This window comes from Gymnoscopelus microlampas (genome assembly GCF_963454915.1).
Source record: "Gymnoscopelus microlampas genome assembly, chromosome: 6".
In the NCBI taxonomy this organism is placed as follows: Eukaryota; Metazoa; Chordata; class Actinopteri; order Myctophiformes; family Myctophidae; genus Gymnoscopelus; species Gymnoscopelus microlampas.
In genome coordinates, this window is record NC_139943.1 from 31,696,382 (window position 1) to 31,709,957 (window position 13,576).

Below are 13,576 nucleotides of genomic sequence, written 5' to 3' on the forward strand. Positions count from 1 at the left end.
GCTCAATATAAGCCTCTGCGTTGCCCTTTTCCACTCCAAGAACTAGAAATGAACCGTACTCGTGACTTGTGTTTCACAGATTTGTACGGATTTGTTTTCATACACTACAGCTCGGTTTCAGATACGGTTCTCAGAACCTAATTTGGGCCCTGCTTAGGAGGTGGTACTGACCCTGAGTTCTATAGGAACCCAGTCAGAACTTACACTTTCAGAATGTTTTTGAAATAGCAAATATGCAGATATGTTCAATATGTGTCATACAAGAAAGTATATAGGACTTAATTTGAACATTTTAACTAATTTGTATAGTAGAGTATGTTAATACAATATAGTAAATCATCAGTGGTTTGAGGTCCCTACTCTTCCATTGAAACATTTAGACCCTGGTGTTGGGTAGGACATCTACTGGTTGATAAAGTCAATAAGGTTAATTGAAGCCGACGGACACTAGATGTGCCTCCATCTTTGTTGTTGTTTGGACATAATTGTTGCAAAGCTCTGTCCATAACTGTAGTGCCAGGTTTTCAGAAGTTGGCATTCCCATTTCCTGTTCCAGTTCATTTATCCATACCTTTGTTTGATTGGCTCTAGTCTGGAGCACGGAAGCGCTGAAAATGATCCGGGGGTAAAGTGGATGTCCCGCATCTCCACCCGCTTCCGTCTTGTCTTTGCAGTCGCTTTCGGGAGGTGTAGTTCCAGACTCTATAGCATTCAGAGATTGTGGAATAGTTGTCTAGAACCATTGTCTGGCTCAGAACCAGATTTTCACGGGAAACATGTGTGCCGTCATGTGTGTTTCTGGTTCAAACCTGCTGCCGAAACAATGGGAAAATTAGCCAGAACAGGAAACGGGTGTGTCACCTTCTGGTAACCTGGGACTACAGATGTGCCACTTCAAAACTTCACACGTTACTGTTCTTTCCCTGATAGTGCCCTGAAAATGCATGTTTTTCCTCCCTTTTCTGCCCTTAAAATGCACTGTTTTGCCCCTGAAAAGAAGTTGTCACTACACACCCCCGTTTTTCCCTTCAACAGACATCCATATACATGAGAACAAAAGAATGTGTGTTGAACAAGGTGTCAGACTCATTATGAGGCGAAAGGTGATTTGACCAGTTGCTCAAATTAATTAGCATCATAAAAGCAGTGATCATCAAAATAATTCAGCATTTTAAATGCCCTTCTTTGTCCCTCTTATTGCCCTGGGAATCCCCTGAAAATTTACTGTCTTGGCGATGGCAGGACATGTGAAGTTTTGAAGTGGCACATCTGTACATCGCTTATAACGTCTCTCAGTCGGAAGAGAGAGAGACAACGGATATAAAAGTGACGAATTGTAGCTTTGGCTCTGAATGTAAAAATGGGTCTTAATAGACCCTCTGTTTGGGTCCTTTTTTAAACTCTCAGAGTTAAATGAACACTGAGGATTTCGCTGTGTGCAGTCAACTCCCCATGGATGAAAACAAAACAAAACAAAACAATGGTTCTATATTTGTGCGTGCTGCTGTGTCGTATGTGTGCATATAATGGGTCAGTGCCTCATTCATCACATAACTTAACAAGGTTAATTGTGTGAGTGTCCACGCGTGCGTGTGCATTTATCCGTGCGCACACTGATGCATCCTCACACTTCAAGTTATAGCGAGAAAAGATACATGATGGATGTCCCTGTCACCCAGTACAAGCCCTCTAATGACCCGTGACAAATTAACGTAGTGGTCGAGATGTTCTTTCTCTCTGTCTCTCTCTCGCTTTCTCTCTGCCTCTGTCTCTGTTTCTTTGTCTCTGTCTCTCTCTCTATCTCTATCTCCCCCCAGCCCCCCACCATGTCTCCCTTGTCTCTGTTCTCTTCTCCTTTCTCTCCCTCCGGAATAGTGAACACAAGGTCACTATAGTGGTGTTCATTGGTGCGCCGTGTGTTTGAAGGTCTGGCCTCAAGGTAAAGCTGATTGATTGCCTGAATATAGTTTGTGTTGTTCCCCCCTCCTCCACCTCCCTAACCTCCCACCCACCCCACCCTCCTCCTCCTTCTCTCGCCCAAACCCTCGCCGGATAGTACAGAGTTCTCACACACTGCGAAATCCGCTGGCTGTTAATTGAACTGTGAGAGTGTTAAGTTAACATTCTGCAGTGCAGAGGAGAGAGGCTGTGGGTTGTTCTTGAACCGGAGAGACTGCAGCATCATGGCGGGACCTTTACTTAACAGAGAGGGGAAACTGGGCCCAAGAGACTGAGATGAAGGGAGAGAGAAAGAGAGTGAGACGGGGGGGACAGACAGAGAGACAGAGAAAGAAAAAAGTATGATTGCATAACCAGAGAAGGTTATGAACAGAAATAGCCAACTTTAAACGTTGTGTCTCTGGGCTTTGATTCCATCAATGCAGTGGCGTACCCACAGAGCTACCGTATATGCCGCTCACAAATTCAATACGCATGATGCTGGCTGCATGAATACCATTATCTTATCATGCTTATAAAACCAGAAATATACCATGGAATAACAAATGGCTTACATAAAGACACTTCATCCCCAGTGCGTCCTGAACTGTTGACTCGACACACGGTCCAGTCCGCCTACACTGCAGACACTCTTGAAAACCGCCTTCTCGGGCTGCGCGTTCGTCATTTGGAGCTGCGGAAGGAAAGCGTTCTCGTGCAAACAGAACACGTTTTTGCACATCAAACAGCAGCTGTTGACGTATCTCAAGCAGCTCGCAGCCGCGCCGCTAAGTACCCGCTGGGTCACCGGTGGAATGTAGATAGCGGGCCGAGCCCTGACAACAGCTGCTGGCAGAGCTACGCTAGCGGGGGCCTGTACTAGTGGAATATAAATGCTGCACTCAAAAGCAAACAAGCATCCATCGCTAACCCTTTATAGGCCTAATCAATCAAACCCAATCCCTGAGAAAGTAGTGCTCATGCTAATGTAGGAGCTGTCAGCTTCATCCCATGCATTCCTCTCTTGATGTCTCTCATGATGGCTGTGCACATGCCACAAGACACATAAGTATGCAACGATTTTAAAATGATTGATACTGTTGTACATTGTTTAGATTAGGGCCTGGCCAATAAGTCCTGCAATAGTACCCTCTACTGTAAGGGACCCTGTCCTTGGAAAGCATTTTTTTTGTTGCCAGTGCCTGTCTGCCATACATTTCTATGGTAAAGATGCGCTGGTGCGCTCCTCTTCCCAGCGCTCTCGGCGTCTGCCGTGTTTTGGCGCAGCGCCCTGGGCGCTTCAAGCTGGAAACGGTTCAACTTTTGGAGAGGAGTGCTGGTCATTTGATCCTCCAGGCTGTGTCTGACAACCTGGTAATTTACGACCCAACATTAAATTACATTACAGTCATTTAGCAGACGCTTTTATCCAAAGCGACTTACAATAAGTGCATTCAACAAAAGTAGGCAAGAAAACTACTAATCACCAGAAGTGCATTCTCTTCTCAAACAAGCAACTAAGAGCATACCGCCAAGATAAAAGTGCAATATATCAGCTACCTACTTTCTTAAACAGATGAGACAAATAGGAAAATCAAATGAAAATCAAATGAATCGTTACCACACACCCATGTGAAGCCCGTTGTTTCAGCTAAGCTATTTGTATTAATAATTCTGACATCGTTAGGGTTAGGGATAGTGTTAGCTATAATGGGGCCAGCCGGACCAACAGGACGTCGGAATAATGGGCTGTTGGAATAAGGACATATTTGAACACAGCAATGGTAGAGCGGTTTGAACGCTGTGGGTGTTAATAAACGCTGCATGCGAGCGCTATGGAAAAAGCGTTCTCAGCGGACACGTCGCCTTAATTTACATAATCACTAAATTGGGGGTAAAAATAATTGGTTACTCTAAATTTAGAGGAAAAGAAAAGAAAGCACCCCTACTAACAGCGTATCAACTCCTCACCACACTCTACCAGCAGCTACTGTGGATGAAAGCATCCACCAAATGTTTAATCATGTTTAATCAAAGTGATGGAATGCCTGATCAGTTACCACGGCCAGTGGGCTATGAGGCACAAATTACAAGCCATCACTGGGGATGAGGGATTGAGATCAGGAGGGATACAAATCTCCCGTTATGACAATATCAAATCTAATTAAAATGTAATGTAAAATGAGATGAAAAGTAGAGTAGAGTCAAAGTGTAGGGGAACTGATGACTTCATTATGTAATTATTGTGTAATATTTAAAATAGGAAAATGAATTGAACCCTATAAACTTAGTTGACTGGAGTCCCCCAGGGGTCTATAGATCCCCTACTTTTCCCCCTATACCAAATTCTTCATGTGTTCCTCCCATTGCTGTTACGCCTGGGTATTGAATTACAGTATGGTATGTCTTTAAAGCTCCAGTCATAATTTCATGCTTAGTTTGCTCTGATTATCAGAGTCAACTCTCCTGCCTCTACTCTGATCTCCACACAAACCTTTTCTTTTCCCTTGTTAATTATTGAGAGCAGCTCTCATTGACACATGCGAGGAACTGAGTTCACACACTGTAATTGGAGCTGCATTGAGGGGCTTCGCCCCTCACTGTTTTCTGTTAGAAGTGCTTTATTTTCTCCTCTCATTGTACTGCGTTAGCATACTGAGCTTTCATCTTCCTGTCTCTTGGTTTGAAGCTGGGTTCTGCCTTTCATCTGAAGAGCACAAAAAACTTCTCCTTGTTTATTCTACACCCCAGTTGTTCTCAAACTTTTTTAATTTCAAGGACCCCCATCAGGGGTGTAGTGCTATTTGTAGAAGTGGGGTAGAGCATCTATAATGTGTGTGGGGGCGCACACACGCTATGACACTATGAAAACATGCACACATAATATAAAAACATTGTTACAGTGCATCTTTACCAAAATACTACATTACTTACATTATGAATAGCATTAAAATGTGAATTACATCAATAAATACGAATAACAAAATATACGTACATGTGAGCCTATGCATGGCAACAAGTGGCAAAGGTTGTTTTTTTTGCCCACGTGTAGGATGTGAAATGTTTTAAGTAGTTGCAAATACTACGGTGGATTTCACTACTTTCACTATAGGCTATCAGACCGCTGACAAGGTCGTCAGATGGGGTGCAAAAGCCTAACTCAAGTTTTTGGATCCCTTCTCCAGGAGAACGTATAGTTTAGATCCTTTAGCCCGAGAGAACAGTCAGTTGAACATGTTTGATTAGCCGTGGGTTTTATTGGTTGTTGTTGGACAGATTGGTAGCTGGACTTAATTTCAGTAATTGGATGCTCACAGTTTTTTTCTGCACAGCCATGTCACGTGTAAAGTTGAGAGCTGACGAGGAGCACGTGCAGAGCGTATCCACTTTCAGTCCACTCACAATTACTTGAGTACCGTTACTTAAGTAAATTTTTTGAGTACCTGTACTTTACTAGAGTAGTGTTTCCTGGACACTCATGACTTTCAATCCACTACATTTCAAAGACTCCACTACATTTCTAGGAAGGGGAAAAGAATATTATGAATTAACCACTTAAGCCCTATTTCAAATATAGTGAAAGTAGCCGATCTATAATCTTGTAGATCTATCTCATATATCCGCAAGTATTGAAAAAAGGACACATATTTGAGTAAATATACTTAGTTGTGGCTAATGTTGTGTGGAAGTGACTGGCTCAGGTAGAGAGTGTCCGTACAGAAGGTCAAGGTCAAGGTCAATTTCATTATCGCTGAGTGGCAATTTGTAGAACATCCATTAGTAAATACAATCATCATCAACATCCTACACACATGATGCACACATGCACACACGCACATGCACACACACACACACACACACACACGCACACGCACACGCGCGCAGTCGTGCGGTGATGTCACACACCGTAAAAAAGCCGCTCTACAATATCAAAGTGTCAACTTGTACATCTGAACATTTCGGTCTATTTTCAGCTATTTTCAATGCCGTCCAAAAATGTTGATGTCCTCTCAAGATAAGTAATACGTGTGTGTGTGTGTGTGTGCATGTGCGTGTGTGTGTGTGTGTGTGTGAGTGAAAGAGAGGCAGAGTGTGCTTTCTAGCTTTAACAAATTACCCATCATGCAGAGAAGGAGAAGGGCGTTGCAAACCCCCCGATGGGACTGATGTCTCGCCAGAACAAATACACAGATTTTATACCAGGTCACCTGTCCTGAGAGAGAGAGAGAGAGAGAGAGAGAGAGAGAGAGAGAGAGAGAGAGAGAGAGAGAGAGAGAGAGAGAGAGAGAGAGAGAGAGAGAGAGAGAGAGAGAGAGAGAGAGAGAGAGAGAGAGAGAGAGAGAGAGAGAGAGAGAGAGAGAGAGAGAGAGAGAGAGAGAGAGAGAGAGAGAGAGAGAGAGGTTAATCGGGTTAATTGATATATGTTTTAAATCTAAACAAAACGCGCTTTTGGATTTTTCAATTGATTGCAAAAGTAATCGATATCGAACCGAATAGTCTCCCAGAAAATGTACGGTAGTTGCAGCCCTAGAATTGAACCATATGGATTTGTGTTGGTAGGAGAGCAACAGTGCAGTGGTGAGTGGCTGGGCCTTCATCACTGGCTCCAGGATCACTGTGAGGTGGCTGGAAGGACAGAACATTCATCAAGAGGATCTTTTCCACAGAAATACCGCTTCAATAAATCTCTAACCAAATCTGTCACCTTTCCTTATTCCCTCCTCCTGTATCCTGGACACTTTGTTCTTTTCCTTATCAGGTTTATCTCAGCTCTTGTTCACCGTGGAACTTTATAATTGTGTTTTCTCTCTCTTTCTCTGACTTTCTCAGCTAGCTTTTTGTTGTTCACACCTTTCACATCTCCTACCCCCAGTGGTGCATTTACATTTACTCAAGTACTGTACGCAAGTACAATTTTGAGGTAATTTGTTTTTCTTGGAAACTTGGAGTTTGAAGGCTTGAGAGTGAGAATGTGTTGTTATTTTATACTCGACGATGTCATAAAAAAATTGTAAAAATAGCCGATAGTGAAAATACAACATTCCGGCGAAACAACCTTGCCCTCGGTCAGCCCATGTTTTGCACAGTAATCATTTGAGCTGCAAGTTGTTTGCGGATGTTTCTTCTCTTCAATATGCAAATTAGCCACATTATCCACTTGAAACCACTTTGCTTTGTGCAACAGTGGTGGGCGGAATGCGGAGGACCTGTGATATTTGCATATTTGAATCATAGTTCCAGAATTTCTCAATGAGAGAGTAAGACTAGATGTGCTTGCAGCCTCTCTTCAGAGTTTTTATTTTATTTCATTTATTTGACATTATGTTTTAATGGCGGAAAACTATTTTAAACCAAATTATAAATAACTAGAGGGTCGGGGCGCGTTCCAGAATTTCTCAATGAGAGAGTAAGACTAGATGTGCTTGCAGCCTCTCTTCAGAGTTTTTATTTTATTTCATTTATTTGACATTATGTTTTAATGGCGGAAAACTATTTTAAACCAAATTATAAATAACTAGAGGGTCGGGGCGCTGCGCGCCCCTCCCCCCTAGCCGCTGCGCGGTGCTTTGTGTTTGTTGGTCTCTATAATATATAAAGCCATAATAGGAGATGTTCCCAATGAAGCTATGCCCAAATATGGAGTGTGTTGTCTGACCTCACTTGGGTCTCGTTGGGCGGTTATATAAAGCCATAATAGGAGATGTTCCCAATGGAGCTATGCCCAAATATGGAGTGTGTTGTCTGACCTCACTTGGGTCTCGTTGGGCGGTGGTCGGCGATGACGCTAAGGAACAACATGGCCGACTGTAATGTTGTGAGTTTGTGTTGGCCGCAATTAATTATGCTGCGAGGGGGCAGATGTGTGCTGAGCAGTATGAAGTGGCCTACAGACTGCGCGTAGTAATTCTGCACGTTGTGGCGTGTCTTGTTAGTGACATTGATATGTTGTTTTTGTGTTTAGTCCCACACAGTGGCAGGTTTTTTTTTGGGGTTTTGGGTTTAGAAATGTATATATAGATAGATAGATAGATAGATAGATAGATAGATAGATAGATAGATAGCAAAGCACTTTTGAATACTTTAAAACACGTCTGGAGGGGGACATTAAGGCCATACAAAAATGGCATGTTTTCAACTAGAGACACATTTTTTTCCTTCCCGATACCGATTCTGATACCCACAACTCGTGTATAGGTCGATACCGAGTACTGATCCGGTACCAGTGTGTAATAAATAAAAAATATATATAGGACAAGCTCTAAAAGTGGGGTCTAGGGACCATCAGGGTTCCTTGAGGGGGTTCCATTGATGGCCCACCGATACCAGAGTATTTTATGCAGTATCGGCAGCTTTACCGATGCTTTTCTGATATTGGAAGTATATTTTCAACTGAGAAAAAAGTCTCGACTCTATCAGTTGAAAATGTCATTCCGCTGGAGTTTTCACACATATGAAGCAGCTTTCACCCCGGGGTGTTAGGATGAGATGAGGGCCATGCAGATACATGTCGCATGCATGCGCACACACACACACACACACACACACACACACACACACACACACACACACACACACACACACACACACACACACACACACACACACACACACACACACACACACACACACACACACACACACACACACACACACACACACACACACACACACACACACACAGGGATGAGATGAGGGCCATACAGATTACAGACACACGTCCACTCCGGGAAGAAGGAGAGAATGAGAGCTGGGTGAGGTGTGTCTGTAAACACAGGCGAATACAAGAGTGAGAACGAGAGAGTGAGAAAAGGCCTTTGTGCGAATGACGAAGACGAGGAGGAGGAAGAACAAGAGCGTTGTGTTCTCGTGAAAGCCACGGCTACGACAGGGACAGAAAATGGTGTGAGGAGAGAGGCAGTGCTGGCAGAATTACTTAATTACAAGTACTGTAGCAATACCGCAATGTAGAAATAACTCTTTGGCATCAAAATGTACTTAAAGTACCAAATATAAATGTACTCATTATACAGAATGGCCCATTTCACAATTTGTATTTCTTTCTTTCTTTCTTTCTTTCTTTCTTTCTTTCTTTCTTTCTTTCTTTCTTTCTTTCTTTCTTTCTTTCTTTCTTTCTTTCTTTCTTTCTTTCTTTTAGTTCTGCTATTTTGAATAACCAAAGTATAAAACAAGGCTGAAGTGGTTGATGTACTGTATGTTTTGTAATAGTAATCTAAAATATGAGTAAGTAGCTACAGTAGTAACAACTGTAAATAATTGTAGTGGAATACGATACTTGCCTCTTAGATGGAGTATAGAAAAATGGAAATACTGAAGTAAAGTGAAGTACCTTAAAATTGTACTTAAGTACAGCACTTAGTTATCTAACACCACTGGAGAGGGGGGGGGGGTCGAGGGCCTCAAACAATAGAAGGAAAGATGGTAGCAAGGGAGGGAGGGATTGAGGTGGTGGAGGAGACAGTGAGTGATGAGAAGGAGGTGTAGAGGGAGGAGAGGAGAGGACAGAGACCCCCTGAGGGATGGTGCTTTTCGGGGGAAATGGATGACGGGGAGAAGCGGAGGAGAAGGGCGGGGTGGGTGAGCGCGGAGATAGATGGAAGAGGAGAAGCCAAGGGAAAAGCAAAAGGATGAGCAGAGAGAAGGACGGATGAGAAGGAAGACAGGAAGGAGTCTTTTGTTGGGGGGGGTGGCAGATGGATGCGTTTTGATGCATACTGTACATGGTGAAATCCTGAGCGTTAATTTAACTCTGAGGGTGACCCTTATATGGGTTAGGGTTTGGGTTAAGACTCATAGCTGGTAGATCGGATATTTTCACTATTTTTGAACATTTGAAAAAGAAAATGTGAAAACTTTGGATGTGCCAAAAATAGGGACTCCAAGGTTAACCCATTCAATCATTATATGTATTTGGCCGCGGACCCCCATCTCAAAATATTTTGTAAAAGGGACCCCCAGATGCAAAGATTTGAGTCAAAAATGTTCCCTTTGAAAATATGTATATATTCAAATATTTGCACACATTTTCACGATTTTTTGAAAATAGCAGATCTACAAGCTCATAGCTTAAAAAATAATAATATATATATTCAAGATTTGCACAACTTTTGCACAACTTTTGAGCTTGTATATCTGCTATTTTTTAATAGCCAAAGAAATCTTAAAATGACACAGATGTGTCCCCGGATTGAATGGGTTAAAGTGGGCAACACTCCGGACTTTGCTGAGTATGCGGGGAGGTTCAGGGGGAGATTGATGGCCCGAGGCCAGTGTCCCCTCTGTGCCATCGTATGGCTGCCTAATCGCTCTTCCAGGTCAGTTAGAGGGTGTCCGGGGCAGCATGCCCGTGCACCTGTGGTCCCTCTAACTGTCAAAAGATGCAGTCTCATTTTCCATTAACCTATTCAATCCGTGAACGTATCTTACAAATGTCTTCTATAAATCCTAACTGGTTTCTGAAAAAACGTATGTTGCTGCTGTATATAATATCAGTGGTGCTCAAACCTTTTCATGTCAAGGACCACCAAAATGATATGTATTTGGCCGCCGAGCCCCATCTCAGAATATTTTGTGCCAGGGACCCCCAGAAACAAAGATTTGAGTTACAAATGTTCGCTTTAAAATATATATATATTTACTTTTCACCATTTAAAAAAGAATAGCAGATCTACAAGCTCATATCGATCATAACTCTTGTATGTATAGCTTGAATATCTGCTATTTTTTGAATAGCCAAAGTGTAAAATAATGGTTATAGCTGAAATCTAAAATGACACAGATGCGTTCCCAGTCTTAATGGGTTAAGAAATATATAAGAACAGTCCTGCAGGCATTAGAAGCTACGCCTCGCCTATTAATAGGAACACATTTGTTTGGGTAAAATTAAGTGAAATATTGTTGTCAGCCAAATAATCCAACTCGCCGGTGATTTTGCATGAATTTCGGTGCATTTCATACTGTACCATTTATTGATACTAGACCATACCCGGTGAAGGGCGCAGGCGAAAGTAGTTGCAAACTGGGGGTTATTGCATGTCGCACGCCGTGTTTCTGTTGTGCAGTTGATGTGCTGCGGTGAACGGAACACACTCGCAGTCTCGCAGTGAATGGAATCATGTGTCTCGGTGTTGCCATGTTCGCTTATTGTAAGCGCTTTAGTGGCGATATTGGTGGTGTTGTGTTTTGGCGTTGGTTGTGAAAGTGCAGGTGGGTGTGGGGACGCGTTGTGAGCTTGTAGATCGGCGGTTTTCCAATAGGCAAGGTATATGTGTGGCGCTTCGTTTGGCCTTCTTTTGATAGACCTCGTTGCTTGTAGGGTTCGTTTGGTTTGGCCTTGTTTACTGCTTGTTTCTCTCGCGAAACCTGGCAACGACGCATGCGCAGTTTGATCAAGAGTCCACCCAACCACCACCCAACCACCACCACCGTGAGGTTACTAGAATTATAGGAGGATTGTATGTGTAAATGTATTATTATGTGTACTCTGTCAAATGATGTGCCATCGATTTTTGATTTCAAGCTCTGAGTGATGTGTTACCAATGACTCCCGTCCAGGGACTACAGAGTGAAGTGCTGCAGTATTCCTTGTGCAATATATTCATTGGGCATTGTCCCTCCCTGTCAAGTAAAAAAAAATAACAGACAAACAGGAAGGTATCACATTAATCTGCCACCCGCCCCGCTCCCCCATGAAGGCACCGATTGTTTGTGTCACTGCCTGATGTCACCTGCATGGCCACCAGCTAGGGTTTACATGCTCCAACAGCTGTAGCTAATGATTTATTCATCATTACAGAGGATGATTATCTGACCCTGTGATTCTCTCGTCTCCCTCCCATCTCTCTCTCTCTCTCTCTCTCTCTCTCTCTCTCTCTCGCTCTCTGTCTCTCTCCCCCTCCCTCCCTCTCCGTGTGTCTCAGGGCGAGTGTTCCGCAAAGTGCCACCACATGTTCGTCATCGAGACGGTGTGCGTGGCCTGGTTCACCCTGGAGTTCCTGCTGCGCTTCATCCAGGCGCGCAGCAAGCTGGACTTCCTGCGCGGCCCGCTCAACGTCATCGACGCGCTGGCCATCCTGCCCTACTACGTGTCCCTGGTGGTGGAGGAGGAGGACCCCGAGCTGACGCACGAGACGGGCAAGGGCAAGGGCTACCTGGACAAGCTGGGCCTGGTGCTGCGGATCATGCGCGCCCTGCGCATCCTGTACGTGATGCGGCTGGCCCGCCACTCCCTGGGCCTGCAGACGCTGGGCCTGACGGTGAGGCGCAGCACGCGCGAGTTCGGCCTGCTCATGCTGTTCCTGTGCGTGGCCGTCACCCTCTTCTCGCCGCTGGTGCACCTGGCCGAGAGCGAGCTGACGGGCGCCCAGGACTTCAGCAGCATCCCGGCGTCCTACTGGTGGGCCATCATCTCCATGACCACGGTGGGCTACGGCGACATGGTGCCCAGGTCCATCCCGGGCCAGGTGGTGGCCCTGAGCAGCATCCTCAGCGGCATCCTCATCATGGCGTTCCCCGCCACCTCCATCTTCCACATGTTCTCGCGCTCCTACCAGGAGCTCAAGCAGGAGCACGACCGCCTCTTCAAGGAGGAGATCCGGGAGGCGGCGGAGGCCGCCGCGGCCGCCGCCGACCTGGAGGAGGTGGGGGTGATGGGCGAGGGGGGCATGGGGATGACGCGGGACTTCCCTCCGTCCGGACTGGGGCTGCGGGAGAGCACGGAATCGCTCGCCCTGTTGGGGAAAGGCGACGAGACGGCGGGCAACAATAACCACAGCTTACCGGCGGGAGCCTTCTGAAATGGACCCACAGTGACAGACACACTGACCTCCTTGGAGCTGCACACACACATAAGACTGACAACCTGCAGAGGATATGAGCACCGTCCCCCCAAAATGACTGTCAAATGTGAAGTATATACAGTATTAATAACTGTAAACTGCCGTGCTCTCGCTCTGTCTAACTCCACAAGGGGATTGAACATTGGTTTTCGAACCTTTCGATTTCAAGGACCCCATAACTCTTGAGAGTGTACGGATGGAACCAAAAGGACCGTACGGGTCCATTTGGTTCAATTTGTACACTCTCAGAAGCTATACACCCGTAAGGATCCATTTGGAACCCCCTCAAGGAACTCTAAGGGTCTCTGGATGCCACTTTGAGAACCACAGGAAGGTGATCGGATGCTTCAGACAGTGAGGCGGGTTTCGACATTGCATGGTTGCTAGAGGGGGATTAATTAAACCCTGTTTTTCTTTACGCCATTCGCTTCAATCGGTATCCGCGAGGAGGGTGACATGGAAGTGCACACAAAGTCGCACGTTGCAGGCTGCAATAGAAGAGACTGGAGACACTGAAGAGACTTCCGAAAGCCCTTTAATAATTTGGCCAATTTAATGCAAGTGTCAGAGCGCTCATCACAAAGCAGCTCCTCCACACCGACATGTTAGCCACACTGACTGCTTCCATGACATGCAATACCCGATCCAAAGTTGCTTTTTCTTCCACTGTGAATTTACTCTTTTAAGCTCAGCCATCACACTCAGTCTCATTTGTCGTTAAGTGTCGGTTGAAACACGTCGTTGACAGCACAACCTCAAAAATGTGTCTTGTATACTACTTC

The 13,576-nt window shown here is 44.8% G+C and overlaps 1 protein-coding gene across 1 annotated transcript in view; it reads left to right on the forward strand.

Annotated features, from left to right (window-relative positions):
- The window catches only part of kcng4a (potassium voltage-gated channel, subfamily G, member 4a), a gene marked incomplete at its 3' end in the record, with an annotated part of 47,728 nt that extends 34,976 nt beyond the window's left edge, over nt 1–12,752 (forward strand). The window contains exon 4 of the mRNA XM_084059171.1: nt 11,877–12,752. Coding sequence (XP_083915297.1) covers nt 11,877–12,752 — 876 coding nt within the window. The remainder of the gene's footprint in view (nt 1–11,876) is intronic.
- Nucleotides 12,753–13,576: the final 824 nt, after the last annotated feature.